This window comes from Manis pentadactyla, chromosome 7, assembly GCF_030020395.1.
Source record: "Manis pentadactyla isolate mManPen7 chromosome 7, mManPen7.hap1, whole genome shotgun sequence".
In the NCBI taxonomy this organism is placed as follows: Eukaryota; Metazoa; Chordata; class Mammalia; order Pholidota; family Manidae; genus Manis; species Manis pentadactyla.
In genome coordinates, this window is record NC_080025.1 from 102,887,551 (window position 1) to 102,912,466 (window position 24,916).

General features: G+C 40.9%; 1 protein-coding gene across 6 annotated transcripts in view; it reads left to right on the plus strand.

The window, feature by feature from the left end:
* WIPF3 (WAS/WASL interacting protein family member 3) overlaps window positions 1-24,916 on the plus strand; it is a 92,649-nt gene that overhangs the window by 15,788 nt on the left and 51,945 nt on the right. For 4 of the 6 annotated variants that reach the window (XM_057504621.1, XM_057504618.1, XM_057504623.1 and 1 more), the window contains exon 2: window positions 8,752-8,913. In XM_057504621.1, the coding sequence (XP_057360604.1) occupies window positions 8,809-8,913 (105 nt within the window). In that variant the 5' untranslated portion in view covers window positions 8,752-8,808. Of the gene's footprint in view, window positions 1-5,499; window positions 5,616-8,751; window positions 8,914-24,916 lie in introns of those variants that run through there. The other 2 variants (XM_057504620.1, XM_057504619.1) reach the window with 2 other exon arrangements.

Sequence of the window (24,916 nt, forward strand, 5' to 3'; positions counted from 1 at the left end):
CAAACTGTGTGAGGGACTGGAGGTGCCGGAGGCTGCCTGGTCCTTCTCTGCCCCAAACTGGAGCAGTAGGAGCAAGGTGAAAATACTTGAACTAACCTAAATTCTCAGAAGTAAAACTTGAAAAGAAAGGACTTGTCTTGTAGATTGTACCTTGTGCCATGCCCCAGGCTGCAATTATTTCCTCAGTGGTTCTCAGAACAGCACTTTCAGGAGTATTCACCATCCTAAGTGAAAAGTTACCACCTTAACCTTAGAAAGGAAAAAACACCCTCTTATAAAATCTAACATCATAAATAAATTAATTAAAGAGACAGTAGTTTATTTTGTAAAATGACACATTATTTCATAACATTGATTATAAAATCAATGGCATGATTAGCAATGCCAAGTTTCTACTGAATAATAAATTCCTTTTGTACTTAAAATATGCCTTGATTTCCCAAAATTAGAGGTGCCATTTTTCAGAAGCATAGCTGTTATATAAAATGAGTTTACTTATAAATATTATTAATATCATGTATTTTTAATAATCCTAGTTCTTTTAGCTAATTCAAAAGCAGCAAAAAAAAAGAAAAGACAAGAAATCAAGATTTTCTCCTTTCATCCTTGGGAACCACATACACATATGATTTTTATGACATTTGGCCAAATTTAAATACCCGAGTCAATGAAAAGTATTATCAATATCTCCATTTTTCTCTTTGCCAAATACTGTTCAAATATTATAATGAATTCAATGAATGATCTGAGAATCAATTTGCATTTCAATAGAGTCTTATAAAAGGAAACCAATTTATGAGCTCACTGTAGGTGTGACATAAGAGATTTCATATTAGGTTGTGGTTAAAGTCTGTCTTCATTTTAGAACTCACATAGATAAGTCTGCATGAATCCTCGAAGCATTCTAGCAGGTAATTACACTGTCTGGTTAGGACCAAGCAGATTTAGCTTCAGGAGCTATTGTTGGGGCTGGTATGTCTCAGGTGTCAAAAATCCTTCTTGTCACCTATGTGCGATGTGAACATGCACTCAGCTTGGTTCCCCATTCATGTTTGTGTGTCAGTTCCAAGTGCAGAATGCCATTTTCATGGATCCAGCCTGCTGAAATTAATCTACAGAAAAAGAGCTTTTTCAGTAAAAGACCCCTCTTATGACTAGATGGAGCAGAGTTTTATCATTCTAGATATTCTAGAACAGGGCTTTTCAAATGTAAGCAGGCACAAAAATCACTTGTTGAGGAGAAACTCCTAAAGATTTGGATGGAGTAGGTCTGGGATGGAGACGGTGCCTTTCTTACGTGCTTCCATCTTCTAGAGCTACTCAGAGTGCAGTCCCCACAGCAGCAGTGCTGGCCTCACCTGGGAGCTTGTTGGAAATGCAGATTCTCAGCCCTACCCTAGATGTACTGTATCAGCAAGTGCACTCTAGCAAGGCCCATTAGTGACTCATGTGCCATTAAAGTTTGGGAAGCGTTGGTCCAGATCACAGTTCCCCAAAGCACAAAGGTTTAGGTATCACTAGGGAAATCTAACATGAGTTTATATGGTATGTAGTTGAATATTTTTAATAGCTATTGTGTTTATTTTCATTATAACCTTCTATTTATAGCAAATGATGTTGATCTTCCATTTACAGTAATAATATAAAGTTTCTTTTGCAAAATAAACTTATTTATCTAAACATAAGTTTAAATGGTATGTCAATGAGATAAAAACTGTGAAAGTGACTTAAATTAGAATTGTGCTTAAGAGCATGAACTCTGGAATCAGACACCCGGGTTTGAATGCCCAGCTCTTCCACTAATTCACTGTGTGACTTCGACTCATTTCTTAACTTCTCTGTGCCTCAGTTTTCTCATCTGATGAATGAAGATAATAACAGTATCTATCTGATCAGGGCATTGTGGGGCTTAAAAAGGTTAATAGATGAAAAGTTTTAAGAATAGTGCCCGACACATAGTAAAGGCTGTGTCAGAGCTAACTTGTTTTAATATTCTCTGGAACATAAATGGTTTAAGGGATTTTTTTGTCCTGGGCTTTTTATTTCTCCTTACCATGTCATCCCTGCTTATTTAGTCCAGCATGCCCCACCTCTCCAAAAAGGCTAAATATTTTCAGGACTCTGATACCATTGAGGAGAGTAAGAGCAACTTCCAGTTGGCCTAGAAGAGGACAGTCTTGATAGTCTTAATTGGGAGAGGTGGTGGGTGGGCATGAGATCTTACGGTCCAGAAGTCGCAGGAGAGAGCTACACCCAAAGAATTCGCTCATTAAATGATGGGGAAGTGACACCAGCAAGTGACCACTCATAAAGCATTCTCGCCATCACCTGGAGTAAAGGTTCTTATAAAAATTCCTTTATTATTTGACTTACAGCTTTGGCAACTTGACCACATTTTTTGAGAATCTTTTTATTTGTGCCTTGTATGCTCATAGGCTGTGGGTTGTGATTTCCTGGCCATGGGGCACCTTTGATAAATAAATGACTGATCTGTAGAGTGGCAGGGCCCTGCTGAGACCATAATGTGGGAAATAGGTTGCCTCGTGGGGTTCATTCACCTTTATTAGTTCAAAGATGAGAAATCGCTGTTCTTTTTCCCTGATTTCATAGCCAAAGAACCAGACTCTCAGTGGGAGAGTGACAAAACATAAAAAGTTATGAGTGCACAGAGAACCTTATTTTCAGATTCCTATTGAAATGTATTTTTAGAATCAGCAAAAGATGATTGTCAAATAGTAGCAGTAATCCTTCTTGCTTACATTTTTTTAAATAGACACATTTCATATTGGTGGACAGCTGTAATCTGAAAAACTACTCTTGGGAGAAAAAGTAAGTTTTAACTAGTGTGTAAAATTGTTTACTAGTGTGTAAAATCTCTCTGAAATAACTGGCAAGGCTCAGTTGGTATATACACATATATAATTTTTTATATTAAGATAGGCAAGTCCAGCCCACATCTGTCTCTGAATGGGTACAGACTGATTAGGTATGGAAGGAAGGGGAGCAGACAGGTGGGAGGAAGAGTTCATCAGCTGCACCTAGTAGGCATTTGCACCCCACCAGTTCCCAGGAAAGGGGTTGCTCTGTGGCAATCTATGGGTCCTGTGTGACCTGCAGACATATTCTGTTGCCCTACTGGTTTTTAAAACTGCTTTTTTAGTTGGTTAACCACATTTCAAAACTGAATTTCACATAAAAATCAGGTCTTGGAGCCTTGGGGGAAAAAATGGGAGCATCTGGCCAATACTGGGCTTGCATTCCCACTGCATATCAGTCAGCCAGAGCTGAAACGGGTCTCTCGCCCCAGACTCAGGCCAGCACTCCTGGTAGCCAGGACCCTGTGCATCCACTGTTTCCTCGCCTGGTCACAAGTCAGCTCCCGACCTTCAAAGGATGCTGGGAAATGAGTTCCTGGTTTGTAGCTGTGTGAGAAATTCCACAAACATAGAAAAAGTATTCAAAAGATGCTGGATGGTCACAAGACAGATGGCCATCCCTACCCAAGGAAGGAGACGCTTGCAGAATAGGGTAGCATCATTAAAGCCCCTCTGGGATTCTAGCCTTTTCCTTTTCTCTACCACAAATGCAGAGCCTCCCAGGCTGCTTGCACTCTGCCACCTCTACAGCTCTGCTTATATGCTACTCCTTCTAACTGGAGTAGACTCCTAGGTCCACCTTTGTGCCTGTTAAAGAATACAGTAGTTTCTACCAAACACTTACTGTTCCTTCTCCCCCCTTCATGTTTAATCATAATGACATTCCTCAGCACTCCACACCTCTCATGGGGTATTTGTCCTACTCCACCTCTTATTATAGTTATTTGTGGTGTTGGAGGTAGTGGTGGTGTGATGACGATATAGTTTCCAATTAAATGTCTGCTGTATGTCATGACTAGTATTATATTCTTCATATAGTTTCTTTTAATCCTGATAACAAACCAAGAACTAAGCATCATAGTGATTTTACAAATAAAGAAAATGATGCCCATGGAGGCTAAGTGACTTGACCAAGTCCACACAGCTGGGAAAAAGCAGAGGCAGAAGTAGACCCGGGTCTATCTGACTCTAAGACTAGCACTGTCCCCTGTATTCCAGTCTCACATGGAAGCAAGGTTAGCTCTGCTCCCCTCACCATCCTCTCATGGTGCTTGAATACCTAACTTGCATCTCAACACTGTTTTTCAGTTATTTCATGAGTTGGGAGGAAAATATAAAAAGCCTTTGAGAATCTGGCTTTTTTTATCCTAAGCATTTTTTATTACATTACAGGGCAAAATAACATTTTTAAATGTGTCTGAAGAGCACAAAGCATCAAAGAGCTCATGGGTACAGCCTGTGACTTCCTGGTGCTCTGCATTCTTAACTGTCAGATTTTAACAAATACTTCTCTAGATAATTGTTTAATTATTATATCTGTCAAGAAAGAACCTTCACAGCCATCAAGTACTGCATATAAAAATATCTTTTAATCCTAAAGCTTGAAAATCATTCCTGTGGCTTCAGCAAGACAGAAGCCCAGTGGCACCTAATCATTGTCTGGTTTATAAGGATAAAACTAGATAGAGAGCAAGAATGGTTAGGTTAGGGAGGAGCAAGTGGAAGAATTATACTTACCTAGATGAAGTCCCTTTCACTTGACAGTCTCAGAAATATTTTAAAAATCTTTGCAAAGTGGAAGCAGAGAAGTCATATGACCTGACTTACACCATGTTAGTAAAACAAAGAAATGAAGTTAGGGATCAGAAAGGCCAGGGTTTTAACTGAGCGCTGGGACTCTTTCTGAAATTTAGTGGAAACTATGTACACTCCCTGCGAAGAAATGTGGCTTGCCATCCCAGGGAAATGTCACTGTCTACACAGGGTTGTTGAGAGGATTAAATAAAACAGTGTATTGTAAGTTTCTAACACAGGGCTGAGCACATAGAGGGGCTCAAAAAGTTACACAGTCAATCCTCATTCCTCACGGATTCCATAGTTTGCTAATCACTTTCTTGCTAAATTCTATTTGTAACCCCAAAGTCAATGCTCACAGGCACTTTCCTCGCCAGCTGCAGACATGTACAGAGTGGGGAGAGACATGAGTTGCCTTGTGCATGTGTTCCCAGCTGCGGTTGAACATAGCAGCACCCTGCCTTCTTGTTCACACTATACACAAGTGTCTTTTTTACATGCTATTTAATGTCATGTTTTTCACATTTTTTGCTTATTGTTGGTGATGTTTCAAACAGCTCCCCAAGTGTAATGCTGAAGTACTGTATAGTGTTCTTGAGTGCAGAAAGGCTGTGATGTGCCTTTTGGAGAAAATGTATGTGTTAGAGAAGCTTCATTCAGGCACAGGTTATAGTGCTGTTGACATGAGTTCAATGTTAATGTAGCAACAATGTACATTAAATAAGGTGTCTTTAAGCAGAAATACATATGAAACAAGATTATATATTAATGAGTTGACAAAAATTTTGTGGCCAGATGTTCACAGAAACCTCTCCCTGTGTTCCTCCTAGGAACAGTGGTTCAGTGTTTGCTTACTCAGTTATAAAAGTTCATGGCAACATAATAGAACATAAAACTACTGCAAATAATGAGAATCATCTATATTCTATTTAGGTCCTATATAAGGTAGGTTAAAAATAAGTGACTATAACAAATTAAGTACAAACTCCATGATTTAACACAGGAAATGTCTATTATTCATATATATAAAGTCTAATCAGGTGTTTAGCAGATGGCCTTAAAAAGTGAGTCAGGGACCCAGACTCCTTATGTCTTGTGACTCTGCCCACACATAGGACCTTTGCTCCCAGCTGCTGGATGGACAAGAGAGAAAAGTTGTGGTAGAAGATCTATATGGCCCAGCCTACAGAGGGAGCACATCATTTCTGCCTTCCTCCTATTGGCCAGAGCTCAGACAGATGATCACATCCAGCTGCAAAGGAGGCTGGGAAATATAATCTACCTGTGCGCCCAGGGGCTACATGAACAGCTCTACCAAAATTCTCTTGAGGTTACTTCCTATGGCCGTTTCTCCTTAGGTAAATGCCAAACCATTAGGTAAAGAACATTTAAGTATTTTAAGTTACTCTTCTAATCCCTTTCCATTTCTTCATAAAGGGAAACAGGTCTGTCTCCTCTCATCTATCTTGGATAAAAGATGAAATCCTCATATATATAAGACCTCTATATTTTCTCTTGTTCAGCCCATTAATCCCTACTGTAAATTTTTAACTGAAATTATTTTACTTCTAAATTAAGGATCATATAAAGAATATACCCAGTGCCTTCTGTAAAAGAAAGTCCTAAAACACAGTTCATCCTTGAACAACATGGTTTGAGCTGCACAGGTCCACTTATACACAGATATTTTTCAATATGTATATTGGAAAATTTTTTGGAGATTTATGGCAATTTGCAACATTTTCTTTTCTCTAGATTACTTTATTGTATAGTGTATGATACATACAAAATATGTGTTAATTGACTGTGTTACTGGTAAGGCTTCCAGTCAACAGTAGACTATTAGGAGTTAAATTTTGGGGAGTCAAAAATTACACAGATTTTCAACTATGTGGGGGTCAGCACCTCTAACCTTCACATTGTTCAAGGGTCCATTGTACAAGTAACTGATCATTTATATTTGTTCCAACTAAATTGTAGGCTCACATCCAACTTGCTTCAGGATCAGTCAGTAAAATGCAGGTATTTTTTCTCCTACATTATTGTGTGTATTAGATTATATAGTAAAATCATATTGATGCTACCTGGAAGAATTATCTGCTATCTTCTGGGCTCTCTGCCCAATATTACTATAGTTTTATTCTGTGGAATCTGATGAGTATTAGTTTTTTTCAGTCTTTCGGTTCTTGTTTTACTCTCCAGAAAAGAGGCAATAACAGTTATTATCAGGCTTTATTATTAGGGGAATACTTTATTTTATAAGAAAATTGTGATCTCTGACAATGATCAGCTCATACACCTCTTTGGAACTCTTACAAAAACTATCATGTACTCTTTCCACAAAAGTTGAACTTACACATATATCTTATACCATTTAAAAAATGTAGACAATTTTAGGGGATTCTCAAGCCTGCTGAAAACAGAGTAGTACCATATAATATAGCAATTCCACTCCTAGGAATATGCCCAAAAGAATTGAAAGCAGAGTTCTGAAAGGTATTTGTACCCCAGCATTCACAGTAATACTCACGTAACCAACTGGTGGAAGCAACCCATGTACCCAATAGCAGATGAATGAATAAGCAAAACGTGGTGTATATGTACAATTAAGGAATAAAGCCCTGAGGCATGCTAGAATATGAGCAGGCCTTGAGGGCATTATATTAAGTGAAATAAGCTAGATGAAAAAGGACAAATATTGTATAGTTCTACTTGTTTAAGGTACCTAGAATAAACAAATTCACAGTGATATAAAGTAGAATAGAAGTTACCAGGGGCTGAGGAAGGAGGAATGAGAAGTTATTTGTCTAATGGGTACAGAATTTCTGATTGGGGTGATGAAAAATTCTGGAAGTGGATAGTGGTGATGATTGCACACTGTGAATGTACTTAATACATTTGAATTGTACACTTTAATTGTTCAGATGATGACTTTTATGTTATGCATTTTACAATTTTAAAAATCACATTGAAAAGAAGCTGGACTTTAGAACCTGATAAACCTGGATTCCAGTCCCAGGTCTACTAGTTACCAGCTGAGTGTGACTTCGGGCAAACTAGTTAATGTCTCTGAATGTCATTTTTTTTTACCTATAAAACTGGGAATAAACTACTGACCTTAGAGGATTGTTGCAGAAATTAATTTGATTAACCTGTCATGGAGTAGCCACTATATAAAAAGCTAAAAGAGACAGAAGGAATACAAAATCAGCCCTGCCTAAGTCTGATGTTCATTTCTGTTTCTGCTGAGATTCTTTTTAGATTTTCATATAGGTTTTCCTTATTCTTGTAAACTTTTTCTTTAGTAGACGTTTTAAGCCTCTACATGTCTTGATATGGATTCTAAGGCATATATACACATACACACACAGAGAAATACCACATTTATTGGGAGATCAAACATCCTATAACACCGTTTGAAACATAACCATATTTGCAGAATCATGCCAAAAGTCCTCTGTGTAGCAAATACCAGATATAAAGTCTTTGCAGAAGAGAAGTGTCATGCCCCATGTTTAGAAACAATAATACAGGAACAGCAAGAAAAGGAAGAGCTGGCAGTAGAGAAGGAAGCAGGAAAATGATTAATGCCCTTTTGTAAGCCTTGCTTAAAGCTGGCATCATGAGTAACACTGAGCCTACAACATCCAGAAAAGGTTAAATTTCATTCCATTTGCTCTGCTTAGGAAAATGGGGGTTCATACAGAATATTTTTAAGTTGCATCAGAAATGGTAAAACTAAAAACTTAATGCTAAGGAGGTAAAATTCACTTATTTGGAAAAGTCATTTTCAAATGAAGTGTTGCTATTTATATATTTCTATATTCTATTTGAGACATAAATAGCTAAATTTTATCAGTTTTATCACCTAATTCTCTCTAAAAACTGACTACTTCTTTTAGTCTCCAGCACTTGACACCTGCCTGCCTCACAGTGGGCACTCAGTTTTTATTGAAGAAATGAATGAGTGAATGAACAAGTGAAAGAATTAAACTATAATATGCATATGTCTGCATGGCATGTATTACCTGTGCATAAATAAAAACATCCACACTTAAAACTATCTCTTTTCTCCTTTTCAGAATAGAAACCATCCTCTTGGGACCATTCATAAGCAAGAGACACCAACGCTGTGACAATGCCAGTGCCACCACCACCACCACCACCACCACCTCCTCCTCCTCTGCCTCCACCTCCCCCACCAGTTGGGGCTCCTCCCCCTCCACCACCATCAGCACCCCCGGTAAGACCTGTTTTTCAGTCTTATTTTCTGTCAAGCATAAGCTGCTTGAGTATACTTGAGCAGAAGGTTTTAAATGTTCAGAACCAGTCACTTCCTAGGTTCCCTGTGACAGGTGGCATCTTAGGTAGCTGGCTCTGGCAGCTCCAGGGTCTGATTCCAAACCAGCCTGGCTAGGTACTTCTCTCCCCATTCCTCAACAGCTCCACCCCTCTGCCCCAGTGTCATCTGTAAACGTCTACATACTTTCTCTTCTAATTCCTGCTACTCCATACAGCCTTCCGAGTCTTCCTGATAGGCTCTTGCATCTCACTGAGAACCTCAGATGAGCAGCTGTGCAGAAGTGCACAATCAATGAGGCATGCTGCAAAGTCAAGTTCCAGTGTGTCATTAGGATGATGATAAGGACAGCTAGGGCTTCAGCCGCCTGGTTCTGGGCCCAAGTAAGAGAAGTGTCATATGAAATGCCACAACGAAATTTAAATCTCTAAATGAAATTGTCCTATCTACACAAGATTGAATTCAGTTTGTGTTGGCAGATACTCTCTCTGGGTTTAATAGTTTGGTTTGGGTTTGAAGGAGAGGCAGAGAGGGCAGTTGCTTCTTTTAAAAACAGAGGCACCATTGGTATTTGGAGCCAGATAATTTTATCATGGAGAGCTATCCTGGGCATTGTTGCAGCTTCCTGGCCTCTACCCACTAGATGTAAGTAGCACCTCCAATTGCAACCATCAAAAATGTCCTCAGACACTACCAAATGTCCCCGGGGAGAGGGGGGGCCAAATCATCCCCCCATTTTAGAAGAATGCTAGTGCCCAGTGCTTATGGGGAACATTTCGTCTGGCAAAAACCCGGAGCACTTCTCATGCCCTCATTCTCCAGAGAGCCAGGCGTACCTCAGCTCCTTGGAAGGTGAAGGTACGGCTGCCATGCTGATACGGCGCACAGAGGCAGGGCTGCCCAAGGATGCTGGGAGCCAAGTCAGCAGAAGCCAGGAATAGAGCCTCATCTGTCATCTTCCCCCAAGGCACATGCCTCTCCTCAGAGTTGAGGAATATGAGAATCAGAGCATGCCTGGGATGTCACCCCGTAGGACGCCCACTTTGCACTCCGACCCTATCTGCAATGCGGGGGATGCAGACCTGACTGAAACTTGGCACTTGCCTTGAAGAGAGTGGAAAGAAAGCCCATAATATGAATTACATCTTGAAGCTCTCAAGCCAACATAGAGAAAGAATAGGAATATGTGTTGAAGTTCAAGTGATGAATTTGACCGCATAAGGGATAAAGGAGATGAACAGTTTATAAGTGAAGGAAACATAATGAAACTATCATACGGATCTTACGCAGACTTGCTAGCCCTAAAGAAGTGCAACTTATTCTAACTTCAAACACCATGATACACCCATAAAGTCAGCCAGAATAAATAAACTTATCAAAACCCATATTGTTCGGGATTTGGGGAAATAAGCCCTTTTAAACATTACTGGTGACACACAAATACAAGGGACCCAACAAATGTTGAATGAGTCTTTCTGGAGTGTGTTCATTATTTTCTAGCAGAAAATAATAAACATGAATGTATAATTCTTTTCCCCCTGGTAATCAAGTAGTTTTACTTTTTGATACTGATTTAAGAATTTGAAGGAATCACAAAGAATTTATACAAAGATGGGCAGAGCAATGCTATTTATTCTAGTGAAAAATTAGATCTTAAATAGTTTATGAGAACTAGATGAAATATATTATGTTGTGCTGTTAATTAAAAATTGCATTATGCCACAGAGTTAATTAAAAATTAAATTTGTAACTGTGCTGACTATGGAAAGTAGATGTGGAATGATGGCTGGAAAACACTGCACATCTTGAGCATAATAAAAATCAGTATGCAGTATATGTAATAAATAACAAAGATCAGAAGAGAATTTTGAATGCTAATAATAAATTTTAAAAATCATTAGGGAATTCTTTTTCTTTAAAGGTGCTTAAGCTCATAAAAATAATTCTACATTTGGTTAATTATTTTCATTCTCCTCCCCCATTCCTACTTTTTTTTTTCTTGGCATCTGTCTCAGGGAGGAATAAGTCTATTTAGGAGGAAAATAAAATCTATGTAAATTTTAACAGTTCTTTAAACATATTTTTCTCTAATCTGGGGAAAATATTTACAATGTATATTAAAAGCAAATAATAAATGTCCTTAGGGTATAGAGAACCTTACAGATCAATATAGGAAGGATAAATAGAAATACGGGCACAGGATATAACCAGGTGGAAGACATACAAATGTTTTAACCTCACTACAATTGAATAAACACAAATTAAAATAATGAGAAACCATTTTGATTTGCCATTTTGGAGATGATACTTTTTTTAAACGTTGCACTTATAACTCTTAATGGGAGCAAAAATTGGTATAATTCCCAAAACACAATTTGTTAATATAGATTAAAACCCTTTAAAAAGTGGTTATACTCTGTGGTCCAGTTTCCTTTCAAGTAATTTTCTTTGAGTAACTGGTCATAGATGTACAGAAATATTTAGCTGTAGGATATTAGTGAAAGCATTACTTGCAGTAGCAACCAAAAATGAAAAGAAACAATCTAAAATTTTAATATGAGGAGATTAATCTAAAATTTAGTATGAGTGATTGTGTAATCCACAAAATGATAAACTAGGCAGCCAATAAAAATCCTATCAAAATTCTGTAACTGCCTGTGTAATGATTAACTTCAGTGAGGATCATCCATGAAAGCTAACACCTTTTAGTGAAAGTTTCTAGGGGAACAGGATAGTCACAGAATCCCAAGTATCACCCACGCATTACTTCTAATTACAAAGGGGAAGATATACCTTTAAAATGGCACACATTAAAATGGTAAATTTAGCATCTCCTGTAGTGGAGTGGCTTTATATCACACACTGTTTGTTGTAATGCAACAGGAAATATATATCATCACCCTATGGTAACCCACCAAAAATAAATGTACTCTGAACAAGCAATTAAACATCTCCAGAACATGGAACCTTCTACAACAGAGGCTGGCAAACTAGAGCAGAGCCCACAGTCCAGTTTTTGTATAGCCCATGAGTTAAGAATGATTTTTACATTTTCAAATGGTTAAAAAAATCAAAAGAAAAATAATATTTCTAATATTTCTTGACACATGAAAACTATATGAAATTAAAATTTCAGTCCATAAATAAAGTTTTATTGGACCACCACCATGATAATGTCTGTGGCTGCTTTTATGCTACAGTGGCAGAATACCAATTAAACAATTGTTATTCCCCCCAAAAAAGAATTCCATTTTTCTCACTAGCCACCCTGTAATTTAAAATTATACTTTATTATTATTATTATTTTAAATTTCATCAATAAAAACTTTATGGAAATTTACTTTCTTTTTTATTTTATAGTAATTACATAGCATCCATGATTGCCTCTTGGTCCACAGTGCCTAGAATATTTACTGCCTAGCCTTTTATAGAAAACGTTTGCCAACACCTGTCCTGAAAGACAGCCTGCTTCATGCAGCATCCGTTTGTTACCAGCAGCCAGTGATCTTGGTATACTTGTGTCAGATCATAGCTCTCTCGCGCATCACTTTTTCAAGGACTTCCCATCCTCCTGCTCACTACAGCCCACCCCACCTGCATGAGCTGGCCTGTGCCCGCCTCTCAGACCTCATGCTCTGCCCTCCTCCCCGTGTCTCCCACTTTAGGGCTTGAGCATAGCTGTTCCTCCTGCCTGGGAAGCTCTTTCTGCTCATCTCAGCTCAGATGTCACTTCCCTGGAGCACCATTTCCTCACACCACGTGCTGGCTTTTATAACATACTTTAAACCCCTCCTTCACGGCAATTATCAGTTCTTAATTTTATATTTATTTGACTGGGGTCCACATTTTATGTTTTGTGGTCTTTTCTGTCCCTAGTGCCTGGCTTATAATAGACACTCTGCTCATTGAATAAATGAATGCGTACATGCATGAACTGAGTATCTGTGTAAATAGGATTAAGAAATGGAGTTAAACCTCTTCATAACCAATATTCAGGACTTTTAAACTTCTGTTCTCATGTATCAGCACAGCAGATTTTATTATAGGTAACCTTTGCAACGAGAGAGCATTTTGTGTCTGTTTCTCTTTAATGAAGAGCATCCTGTCAGGCTTCACCTTAGCACTGGAAAATCTGGGGATTACCAAGGCTAAAAGTTTTTTGGTTTCTTCTACCTCCTCTCACCTCTACCCTTCCTGCCCCTTCCATCCTCATCTCCTCGTCTTTTCTGATGTGCACTTTTCCTTTTCCAAGAACGTGGGAGTAGAACTGAGAGAAGGGTGCATGTGGCTTGCTTGCTAAAGTTTGGCCGCAGGCTTTAATTAAAAGCTAGGTAGCCCACACCATCTTGTTTCCTTTCTTTTCTTGCTCCATCTTTCCTGACTTTCAAGCTCTACTCCTTTATCTCATCCCTCTAAAATCCAGTAACAATATCAAAACTGTCTGCATGGTGCACCTGTGTGGTCCATTTATAATTTAATCGTTATTGTTGCTTTGGTTACAGGATGTGATTTATTTTTTAAAAAATCTAAAGAAAGCACAATGGATCTGAATTTTGAAATGCAGTAGAATTTTACTGATCTTTTATTTTCAAATCTACTTTGACTCCTTGGTAGTATCCAAGATGAGATAATAAACTCCTTGAGGACTTTGATTTCTGTTTTCTTGCCACAACCACATAACTCTATCTACACAAGAGGAAGAAATTATATGTTCCTCTGACCAGCTGATAAATTCTTTGGAGTTGGGTTGCCCAGGCAAAGCCTAACAATAGGTTCATGGCCACAGCATGTATGTCTGTTCAAAAAGTAGATTTGTAAATTTTCGTAGCTTTATTTTTTAATGTTGCTGTTCAAACTTAACCATCCTAAGGCAGAAACACTTCTCCTTGTGGAGGCTGTATCTTTTTGTTTAAAAACAAAAGGGGAAGTGGCTAAATAATCATTTATTTGCCACAAAAAGCAAAACTCTGGGTACGAAGGCACCAACCAGGGTGCTACATATTTCTGCCTGCCTGTTCTGGGGGTAACATTTCATAAATGCTGAAGGCAATGAGAAGCATATTGTGGCCCCTCACAATTCTGTTCCCTCCTAACACTTTGTGTGCATTCAGGAAACTCAGATTGTTTTCCTCCTTGTAGTCTAAGGATTGCATGATTCATGGGAGAGGTAGTTTCTAGTGTTAGGAAATATCAGCTGTAGCTTACATTGGGAGCTTTTCCCACAGTCTCTAGGATGCAGGAGCTCACGTGGTACAGAAAAACATGTCAATCTTTGCAAGAAAATGTTGAAAATGAAGTGGTATCTGAAGTCCCATGAAAGCCTTTTTCAGAGTTTTGTGTTTGCTGTAGTTAAAAAAAAATACAGGGGTTGGGGTAATAGGTGGAAGGGGGCTTAATAGAATTGCATATTACTCTATATTCTGGAACAGGTAATTTGCATGTTTACTGGTCCATTGGAATAATGAAAGGCTTTTAAAAAATCTTAAACACTGTAACTCAGTTAGATTGTCCTGCCACTTGTGCTTTCATTAGTGTCTCTGATGAGGGATTGAAGACATTTACCCAGGGTTGACAGTGGCCACTGGAACCAGGAAAAGGCTTTTGCATTGGGCCATGGTATTAGAATATTGACATTTGGTCTCTGCTTACCAGTTTGCAAAACTACACCTTTGTCTTAAAGTTAACTTTAAAAACTTGATTCTCCATCTCTCTTTTGCTGTGTTGCACCCACGAGCAGTAACACTGCTCCAGGGAAAAAAGCTAGCCAGTCCTCGCAGCAGATTTACTTGGTCTGAAAGAGAGAGAGGTGTGGCAGGACCTGCCACTCATGCTTCCAAAGGGCCATTCTGGGTATTTAAATGTGTTTCTTTTTTCACAGCTGTGAGGTGGGGGGGTGGCAGGAACAAAAGGGAAAGGCTAGCAGGGTGTGCAAGAGGCAGCTATTATGCACTAATCAACCTAGGGCTTGGCAAGAAAAGCCTGTGGAGTGCTTGTTAAAGGCCTTTATCAAATTTCACAAGAGCCCAGGCACATAAGCCACTCACATGAAGTGTCTGGGCCAAGGGATATGGCAGGAAGGTGCCACGGGGTACGAGGCCAAAGGGCAACCCTCGAAAGCCTCAGCCATCTCTGTTGCAATTACTAAGCCAACACCCACCGGAATCTGCTGGCTCCTGGCCTATGAAATCTTTTAAATAACAGTGTAACTAAGGATTTCTAGAAAACTGCCAGTGAACCATCACCCCAAGCCCAGGGTTGTCTTTCCATATATGTACACTGGTTTACTTAACGGGGCCACCATGGTTCAGAGCCTGGGATCTTTGGAGCTTCTCCCAAACTGCTCTTTCCCTTCTTGCCATAAAAGGAAAAAAAAACCCTGCCAATGTCAGGTTGTTGCTGACAATTAGATATTCAACCCTGACTGGGTGGAGAAAGTTGCAAAGAAGGTGGGAGGCTTGCTGGGATTCCTGAGCACCAAGGCAGTGGGGGGCTGCATCCAGTAAAAGTCATGCTTCCTAGAATATTTAATGAAAAGACAGGGGGCATGAAGTAGAACAGGCTACACATAGGTAGTGTGGTCCCAGCTACACAGAACAAAACAAAACTGTTTTTGGGCATGCATTCTCAGATAGACTCTATATATAATGATAATGTACAGTAAAAATAGCAGGCACCTACTGAATAGCTATGTGTACCAGGCACTACGCTAAGCACTTAATGTGGACTGTCAAATTCGTATTTACAGCAATCCAATGCAGTGGGCACCGATAGTATCGTTTTACAGATGAGAAAACTGAGGCACAGAGAGATTACTAAGGTGCCCAGTGTGACGCAGCCAGTAAGTGGAGGAGGCTGGATTCCTCCCCAGGCTCTCTGAGAGTCTAACTGCTCTGTGTTCATTGCTTCTAAATGTGGATATAGGTAGAATAAGCAGTAGAGATGACTAGAGCATCAGACAGTTATGTAGTGCTTACTGTCTGCTGTGCATTGTTCTGAGCGCTAGGCACATAACTGAGTTAATTCTTACAGGATTGAGGGGGTACTGTTGTTATCCTCGTTTTATGGATGAGTTAACTGAGGCACAGAGGGGCTAGTGACTTACCTGGATCACACAGCTAGGAACTGGCAGAGCCATGGTTTGAATGCTGGCCAGAATGGCACCAGAGTCCCTGTTGTGAACCACTAAACCAACTTCCCTTTGATATAGACCTTCTCGAGGATTACCCTTTGAAGCTAAAAGCCAGGAAGTCAATGGCTACCCTCTCCCACACTTAGGATGGAGCTCCCAGATTTTTTCCTGGATCCCCAAACCTCCTCCTAAGATTGCTCTTTTCTGTTTCTTTATGACTCCATCATTTCTGCCAGTTTCTTGTTGCTGTTTTCTTCTATTTAAGAAAAAAATATTTTTGCTAGTTAGGCTCTGAATAAAACTATGGTGAACAGCAGAGATATAAAATAAAAGAAGCAGATACAAGATAAAGGAACTTGGTTTTGCCTTGTCTTTAATTTACAGCTGTACTCTTGATAGGCTCAGAAAAATGGGGATCCAGAGAAGCCTGGGCTTGTCCTTGATCACTGCTCAGTATCGTAGTGCTGAGAGTACAGCTGGTTATATCCAGACCAGAACATTGGACCTTGCATGGCTTCCTCGTTTTCTATTTCCTGCATGTCCTCTGAATTAGTCACCTTTTCCTAAGCTTGCTTCTCTGAGCATCAGGCCCCAGTTTGGATTGCTAATGCTTTGAGATCTCTCCTGATGAGTTGAGGGATGAAAGGATCTTGGGGCCAGTGAGCAGTTAGCATGTGACTCTGAGATAGGGAGTCTGTGCCTAGGTCAGTACTAGACACATAGTAGACACTCATTACTTCCTGAGCTAGTGAGATGAATGGAGATGCTGTAATTCACAAGGCAAATGCACTGTGAGCTAACCGGCCACTACTTTACATCTTCCACATGCCTGAGCCTTGAAAGCCAGACACATTCTATGTTGTGTCCTGTCAGAACACCATCAACACATTCAAACTTAACTAAGAATATTTTATAAAGCAATTTCATTTATATCAGAAGTAATGAATTTAGGGATAGCAAAAGTTAACTCTGGGTATTATTTTAGGAGCCAAAAAATGTCCTTGAGCACAACCCTCCCCATTCCAATTTATTATTATATTCAAAGAGAACAGACCTCCTACATTTGCTTTACATAAAGACATTTAAAAACTCAGGGAAAGCAACACAGTGTACCAGTTTGTACATTTTGTACGTGTTAGCAGTAGATTTCCATCTTAATAAGGTATATTCACAATAGAGGAGTTTGAATGTGCTCTCAAGCTGGATGAAGCAGGTTTGCACCTGTTCCATATAGAGTGTTTAAAACACAAAGGTGTAAAACCAAATTTGTGTGCTGCATCATCAGTTCAGCACTCTGTACTCAGCTGTTGGTTTCAGTAGGGATCCTGTAATGACACACTGTGATATGTTCAAAGACAAAAGCAAAAACATGCGGGCTTTGAGTCATACACATTGGAAACTGAATCCCTGCTGTGCCATTTACTGGCTACATGGTGTCAAGCAAATTATTTAGTAACTCTGAGTCTCAGTTTCCTCATCTGTAAATGGGAATAATAGTCACCACTTCCCAGGGCACACTGCCACTAGATTTGAGGTTCCATGAAAGGAAGGATTTTGGTCTGTTTTGCTTGCAGTGCATCCTCAACACCTCAGCAGTGCCTGGCATATAGGCATTCAGCAAATACATATTGAATGCAAGAATCACCAATCACAGGGTTGTTGTGAAGATCTAACAAAATAACAACAGAAACTGGTGTTTACCCAGTGCCTGCTTAGCCAATGGTGGCTATGTTATTTCAGGGACCAGGAAACAACTGGGCAAGTAACCAGATCTGGAACTGATAAGTTGAGGGCAAAGGCCCCTGTGGTCAGTGTGGGACAGAAGGTCAAACACCAGAAGTCAAGATCAAAGTAGGGAGTCAGGCCAGCAGTTTAAAACTAGCCCAAAAATAGGTAGACAGACGTTACCGCTTGTAGGTTTTCAGGGGTTCCAAATCCACTGTGCCAGTACCTGCTCCTGTAGTGTGATTCAAGGAGCTGCATGGTTTCACTTCTCTCCTCTTCATGCCTTGTGCTGAGTTGAGTGGCCTGCATCCGTGGATGCAGTGAGAGGTACCTGGAATCAATGAGATAAGAGCGATAAGCCCTCAGCTGTGGGACCAGGGCTATAAGCAAAGAAGTGCATGGTGGTGTCGAGGTATGGAACCACTCCATTGAAATGGCAGCCTGGTGTAAATATTTGAAACATTTAGAGGAGGCTTTGTTTTCTCAGCTGCTTTTCAGTTTGCCACTTACAAGCAGCTTTGCAGTAAGTAAACCAAGAGGCTGCCTAGGGAAAGGGCAGACATTTCTCAGGAAGGTTTAATGGTGATGCTCTTGCAAGAATTCCGTATCGCCTGCCTCTGAGCCCCTACCAAAAGCAAAAAAAAAAAATTGTTCCTTGGGCCTGTGACAGCTCCAGGATGCTAAGATTCATGTGCTATGGCTTGGTCTTTACGTGACCCAAACCTTCATTGAAAACTTGACTAACCAGGAGATTCTGAACATGGATGGGATACTGTTGATATAAAGAAATTAGAGTTAAGTTAATTTAGAAATACTATTTTTGCATTTTTTAAGAACTCTTTTCTTTGATACTGTACAATGTAGATACATGTTTTTCACAAGCAGGGATTTGGAGGAGAAAAGCAGGTCAGGGTAAAGACAGAGTAGGATTGGCTATGAGTTGCTAATTGTGAAGCTGAATGATGCTACCTGGGGTTCATTATACTACTTAACTTTTGTATATATTAATTTTCCATAATAAAAAAACTTTAATGGCATCAACAACCTCAAAATATGCAAAGTAGAGGTGATTTAGCAGAATGGAGGAAGGAGTTCTGTAGCATGCTCTCATTAATTCAGATGGATGTTTAAGAACAAATATTATATGCTTTTTAATTTAAAAAATTAAACTCATGTAGGCACAGAAAGTCTGCTTGAAATTCTCTGTGTTGCATCCTCCCCTGATGTCATCTGGCTTCTGTTTTTCTAGGGATTAATGTTAAAATTTCTAAGGCCACTTGCCTACAGCAGAGGTGCCATCGTTAATCACAGAGCTGCTTTGTGGAATGGTTTGGGTTTTTTTCTCTTAAGACTAAGAATTGATACAAGTGACTCTGAATGGAAAAGTCAGAGATGCATTGAGGCTGGCCATCACAATCTCCCGTGTCATTTTTTATTTAAATAAACCTTAAGGCTTTGTGTGAATACCAGATAACAAGCGATGGTTTGTGAAACTGTTGCATTTACTGTTCTCTGCCCTGGTACAAGGACACCTAGCTCTAGCTGGTATTTTCTCCTCAGACAAAGCACAGAGGATGTGTGGGAATTACTAATGCAAAACTTTCCCAGCCCGCAACTCTCTCAACGCCAAGGTCACCCAGATACAAAGGGATTGGCACCTACAGCATTCTGTTCTCTCTGACCAAATGCCTCTTATGATTATATTGCTGAAGCATCCCAGATCAGTGAGGGGAAAGGAACTTTAAAACCAACTCAACAGGCAAAACCTCTGGGTGTGGAGATAGCTTGGGAAGTGTGTTACAGCTTTTAGGAAAAAACCTTGTGAGTTGAAGAGCAGGTAGAGAGCTCTTCTCAAGAAATCAGATCACAGGCACCCAGGGACTTCTTTGAACCTCACAACTGTGAAATACAGAGTTTTACCCTTTCGGCATTGCAGACCATCACATTTTCTGGAAATTATTATTGGTTTGACTGGAAGAAAAAAACATACAACCATGACGGAGGTCAGATCTATGACAGGAACGGAGCTCTACCACTCCTCAAGGCTCTGCCTGGTGGGCAAGATGTCCAGGCAATTCCCATTCCTCTGACTCACAGGCTGTAAACACAACTGAGGGCTGGAAAATGAGTTACTTTTTGCCATTAATTCTCAACTGTTGCTAAAAAATGTGCACCAAAAGCATATTGTTGTATCTAACAGAAAGGACTTTTTTTTAAAAAAAGAAGCTGGTTGCTACAGGAGAAAGACTCATGGGAATATGACGTGTCTTTCCCCACTTCTTTAAAGGACACTATGAAGAACTGGACCCGCCCGGGGAGCATGCTGTTCTAACTTCCCCCTTGAGATGGGAAAAAGTGGAGACTCACCAATAACGGTGGTTCCAGCGGAGGCAGAAAGCACCCTGCCCACTGGGCTCTAGTGTACCAGCTGAGCCCTGGAGGGCACCTGAGCTGGATGAGCAGCCACAGGCTTCCATGTCAGATGGACCTGGCTCCAAACTTGCTGGCTACTGCAACCTGGGCAGATCCTTTTAGACCTTGTTTCCTCACCTGTAAAATAGAAGTAATGATACCCTGTGGGATGGTAAAGTAATTAATTGAAGGGATGCTTTGAAAACATCAGCCCAGTGCCTGACACAGACAAGTGGGCAGTTTTGTTAGCAGCAGCTGCCCTGCCCTCTGCCCCAGCCCTGTGTTAGGGCATAATTTCACTGCATTTCACCCTGTTCTTTCCAGAACACAGGAAACCATTCCCGGTCGCATTCATGCCACCAGACACCACCTTGTCATTCCACTCACCTTAATGGGATTTGATCAAGATGCCTTCTGTTTCTGTACCAGGAAAGGCTGCCTTCAGGAGGATCCTGAGGGGGTGGGGAGACAGTGGTTTCCCTTTTCCATGGGGCTCTCCAGGGCAAGATGTGAGGGTCAGTTCCTAGTGTCCAGGGTTTTCTCTTTGGTGCACTGGTGTTCCATTTCCATTCCAGTAATTTCCAGAATTTCTCAGAAGAATGTAAACTCACACATCAGCAGTTCTTTCCCCTCTTGGGGCTGTCACTTTAGCCCAACCTCCCATTCCTTTTCTTGACCAGATATTTCATTGAACCATCAGTTCCTGATTCTCATCTGGGAAAATCCATGCCTCTTCTGACCAGGGCCAGTTCCTCCCTCTGCTGAGTTATGTTAACATGAATAATAGAGTTTTGTGTTCAAGGCACATAAATTTTCCATTAGTAACAGGGCCAGACTTGGCCTGTTTGGCTTGGATAAGAGCAGTAGTCAAGTGATTGACTAGAAGGCTCAGTGAACTTGTTGAAGTTCAGTGGTGTTCCTGCTGTGCCTTGGCACAAGCAGGTGAGGTGTGTTGGCAAGACCAGCCACAGGAGCCTGCCGGGAGGGCTGGCTCCAAACAGGAGCCTCAGGAGCTGAGCTTCTGCACTTCTGCTCCACGAGTGCCTCTGTGTAACCTTCAGCTTCTCAGCCCTTTACTTCCCAGGCCCCAGAGTGGTTACAATCCTGTAGGAGAAAAGTGGGGCATTGTTGATTTTCATTTCATTTGCCAAAGAGAAAAGCTATTCTAAATCTTTAAACACGTTCTTCAAAGGCTGGATTCTCAAGTGCAGAATGGGGGAGGCTAGGTAAGGGGAGAAAGGGACATGGCCGTAAACCACCAGACTCCTGGGAAGACGTGAGGAACCAAAGAGATTCCACATGAAAACTCTAGAAACTCACACAAAAGCACACTCAGCCCTGGTTTAGTTCCTGGGGAAATGAATGGACATATGGCAGCTATATTAAGACACATTATTCTGAAATGTGTTACTTTAAGGCCCAGCCCCAGGAGAAACAAGACCAGCAAGCACCCAGCTCCCTCATTCTCTACTTTGACATCCAGAGCAATAACCCTCAAGGCCCTCATGACCTGCTGTAACTTCTCATATGCAGTCCTCTTCCTGGTGACGGGCCTGGAATGCTCTTTACTTGAGAAACCAGTGCATGCACCAAACCTCTGTTTCTCTTTGCTCTGTTTTCTCTATCCCAAACTTGGGGTTTCTGCTATAGAGCTGTGATGATGTGTCTGAGTTTCAGGTTTGCAGGACAAACTTGGAAAGAAATGGGGTGCATCAGTTGTTGACATGGAAACTTTTCCATGGCAATTATAATAGTACCATCATATTATTACTCAAAATTGTAACCCCGTAGTATACTCCTGTAACCAGCTTGACAAACTAACCAACCCCTTCCTGAAGAGTCTTATTGGATCATTCCTTACCCTCTGTGAGATAGATAAGATCATTGTCTAATTTGGGGTTCCCCTAAAAGTAGACTTGAAGGCAATAGTTTGGTTGCAAATAGTTTACTTGGGAGGTGATTCCTGGTGGCCTGGCAAGGGAGTGGAAGGAAGAAAGCAGGTGAAAGTATGGGAAGCTGGGGCTCCATCCTGAAGGGACCCCCAAGAGACTGTAGAGCTGCTGAGAGGCAAGGGTGAAGTTTTGATCTGACAGCTCTTGTCACTCTCCAGCACTTTCTGCAGTCCCACAGCAGACTGCATTCCCATCTAGGGAATACCTGCTGGCAGAGACCTGCATGCAGGTAGTTTGTGGGTAACTGTCTGAAGTCAGCCTCTGAGATGGGCTGAGCAGACAAGCTGGGGGAACCAGCAGCCTCTGCCATGGTCACCAGTTCACAGAAGAAGGCTCTGAGGCCTGGCCAGGTCAAGTACCTGCTCAGAGTCATGCAACTGGTAGGGTCTCTGTGCTCCTTCGCCTGCATTCTGTCCCTGTACCACATGGTCTCCAGGGCGTGCGTCTATGGCAGAGATGTCTGGGGCTTCCCCCAAAGCCCCAGAGCAGCCAGTGTTAGGAGGCCTGAGAGTGCGACTGGCAGAATGGCCTTTTCTGACAGTGCTCCTCCCATTTTGATTTCTGCAGGGACCTTTGTGTGGCTGGTGCATCCCCTTCTTTTAGAGGTAACATAGCCTGGTGGTTAAGACTTGCTTGTTCCTATCCTGGAAAATGTGTGGCTTTGGGCCATGACTCAAACTTCCTTAAAATTATTTAAAATTTCCATGCCATAGTTTTGTTCTCTATTAATATACTTTCTGCTTCATTATTGATATAAAGACCAATTAATACATGTAAAAGACATAGCAGGGCCATAAAAGTGTTCATTGTTGGTTTTGTGCATACGGATGCTCTTTTTCCTTTACTAACTTTTTTCCTGGCTTTAGAATTCATGTGAACTCATTATGAAACAAAAGCTCACATATCCTTGCTACATTCATGTCTGGGAAGCATCTCGCCAAGTTTAAGCACCATTACGCTTCAGATGATTTGTTTATCACCTGTCTCTGCCACACACTGATAAACTCTCTGAGGTGGAAGATCGTGCCAGCCTTGCCCTTCACTGAATGAGCAGCGCAAAGCACGGCGCCCGGCCTTGGAAGCTGCTCAGTAAATTCGTGTTCAGTGAATGATAGCACGCCCTTCCTGGGGCAAACTGGTGACACCAAAGCTCCTGTTACACAGTCAAACCACCTGCTGGTAGTGACATCAGCATAAAAAGAATTTAAAAGATTGCACCAGAGATGCACTTCTCCCAGAATTTTCTCTGTATTTATAGAACACTATTTTGAGGCCCTCAAAATAATTTTCAGCTGCTACTCAGTTTAGTCCTCAGTGAGTTGAAACAGGAGGCTAAAATATGGAATGTGTCATTCCAATATGCAATATAAATATCTGCTAGTAATTATTGGTATTACTGTCTTATTACAGATAACATGATGTGGCAACAGGCGGACTAATTTTACCATCGTTTGACCTTGACACACTGTTAAAATGGGTCAGAGTCAAATTGGATGTCCTGTTTTACATAAGAGGATCTCAGATCCGTTGAAGCATACAGAGGACCCTGAGGCAGAAGTGACCTAAGCCCAGGGGCTTGTTCGCAATTGCCAACTTCTTTTTGGTAATTGTGTGCTGGGAGATAGGTTATGGCTACATAGCTTCGACACTTGGTGGACATGTTATGGGCTGAAATGTGCCCCTGCCCCCCACCAAGTTCCTTTGTTGAAGTCCTAACACCCAGTACCTCAGAATGTGACTGACTGGGTCTTTCAAGAGGTAAGTAAGATGAAATGAGGTCATTAGAGTGGCCCTAATCTGATATGACTTGTGTTTTTATAAGAAGAGGAGTTTAGGACACAGACACACATGCAGGGAAGACCATGTAAAGTCAGAGAGAAGATGGCTTTCTGCAAACCAAGGAGACATGCCCCAGAAAAAACCAACTCTGCCAACCCCTCAATCTTGAACTTCTATCCTCTAGGACTGTGAGAAAATAAATTTCTGTTGTTGAAGCCGCCTGGGCTGTGGTACTTTGTTATGGCCCCCCTAGCAAAAGAATACACAGTGCCTTTATTAGTAGGCCAGTGCAGAAAGCACTCCCCAGCTCCATTGGCTCAGTAATGTCCCAGCATCTGTCCTCTCAGCTGCTCCACCATGCCTTGAGAAAAGGTCACATGGGGCAAATCCAGTTTGGAGCCAGCCATCCCCAGACAGAAGCTGCATCTTGTATGGTCACTCCCCTGCTGTGTATGCACATCCTTCCCCCAAAGTTTTTGTGCTTTTTAAAATTTTGTTCTGACTTGTTCTATTTTGTCTTACTTTGTCTTCTGTTTAGAAAACCGCAGAATCTCTGACTAAAAAGGGCCTTCTGTCTCTAAGACCTTGTTTAAAGGCTCCTAAGCCCTTTGCTTCTAATGACATAAATTGCTGAATGTACTGCAGGAATAATACATCTCACAATCAATGGACAGATAACTTCTCTTTCTAGAAGCTTATATGGAGAGTTTTGTTTATTCCTTGGTGGTTTTAGAATCCATTATAGGATGGTCTTTCAGCCATTACAAAGCAAATAGCTCTGCTCACAGGCCACACTGCAGCTGTTGATTCCCTTCTTTGGACCTCATAGTTACTAACTGTACTGACTCCTGCTGGAGTGATGGGCTCAGTTATGACTGGAGTGAATGAGCGCACCCAGGTAAGCCTCAGGAGGCCCTAGTATAGACCTGTACGTACAGAAGTACAAAAT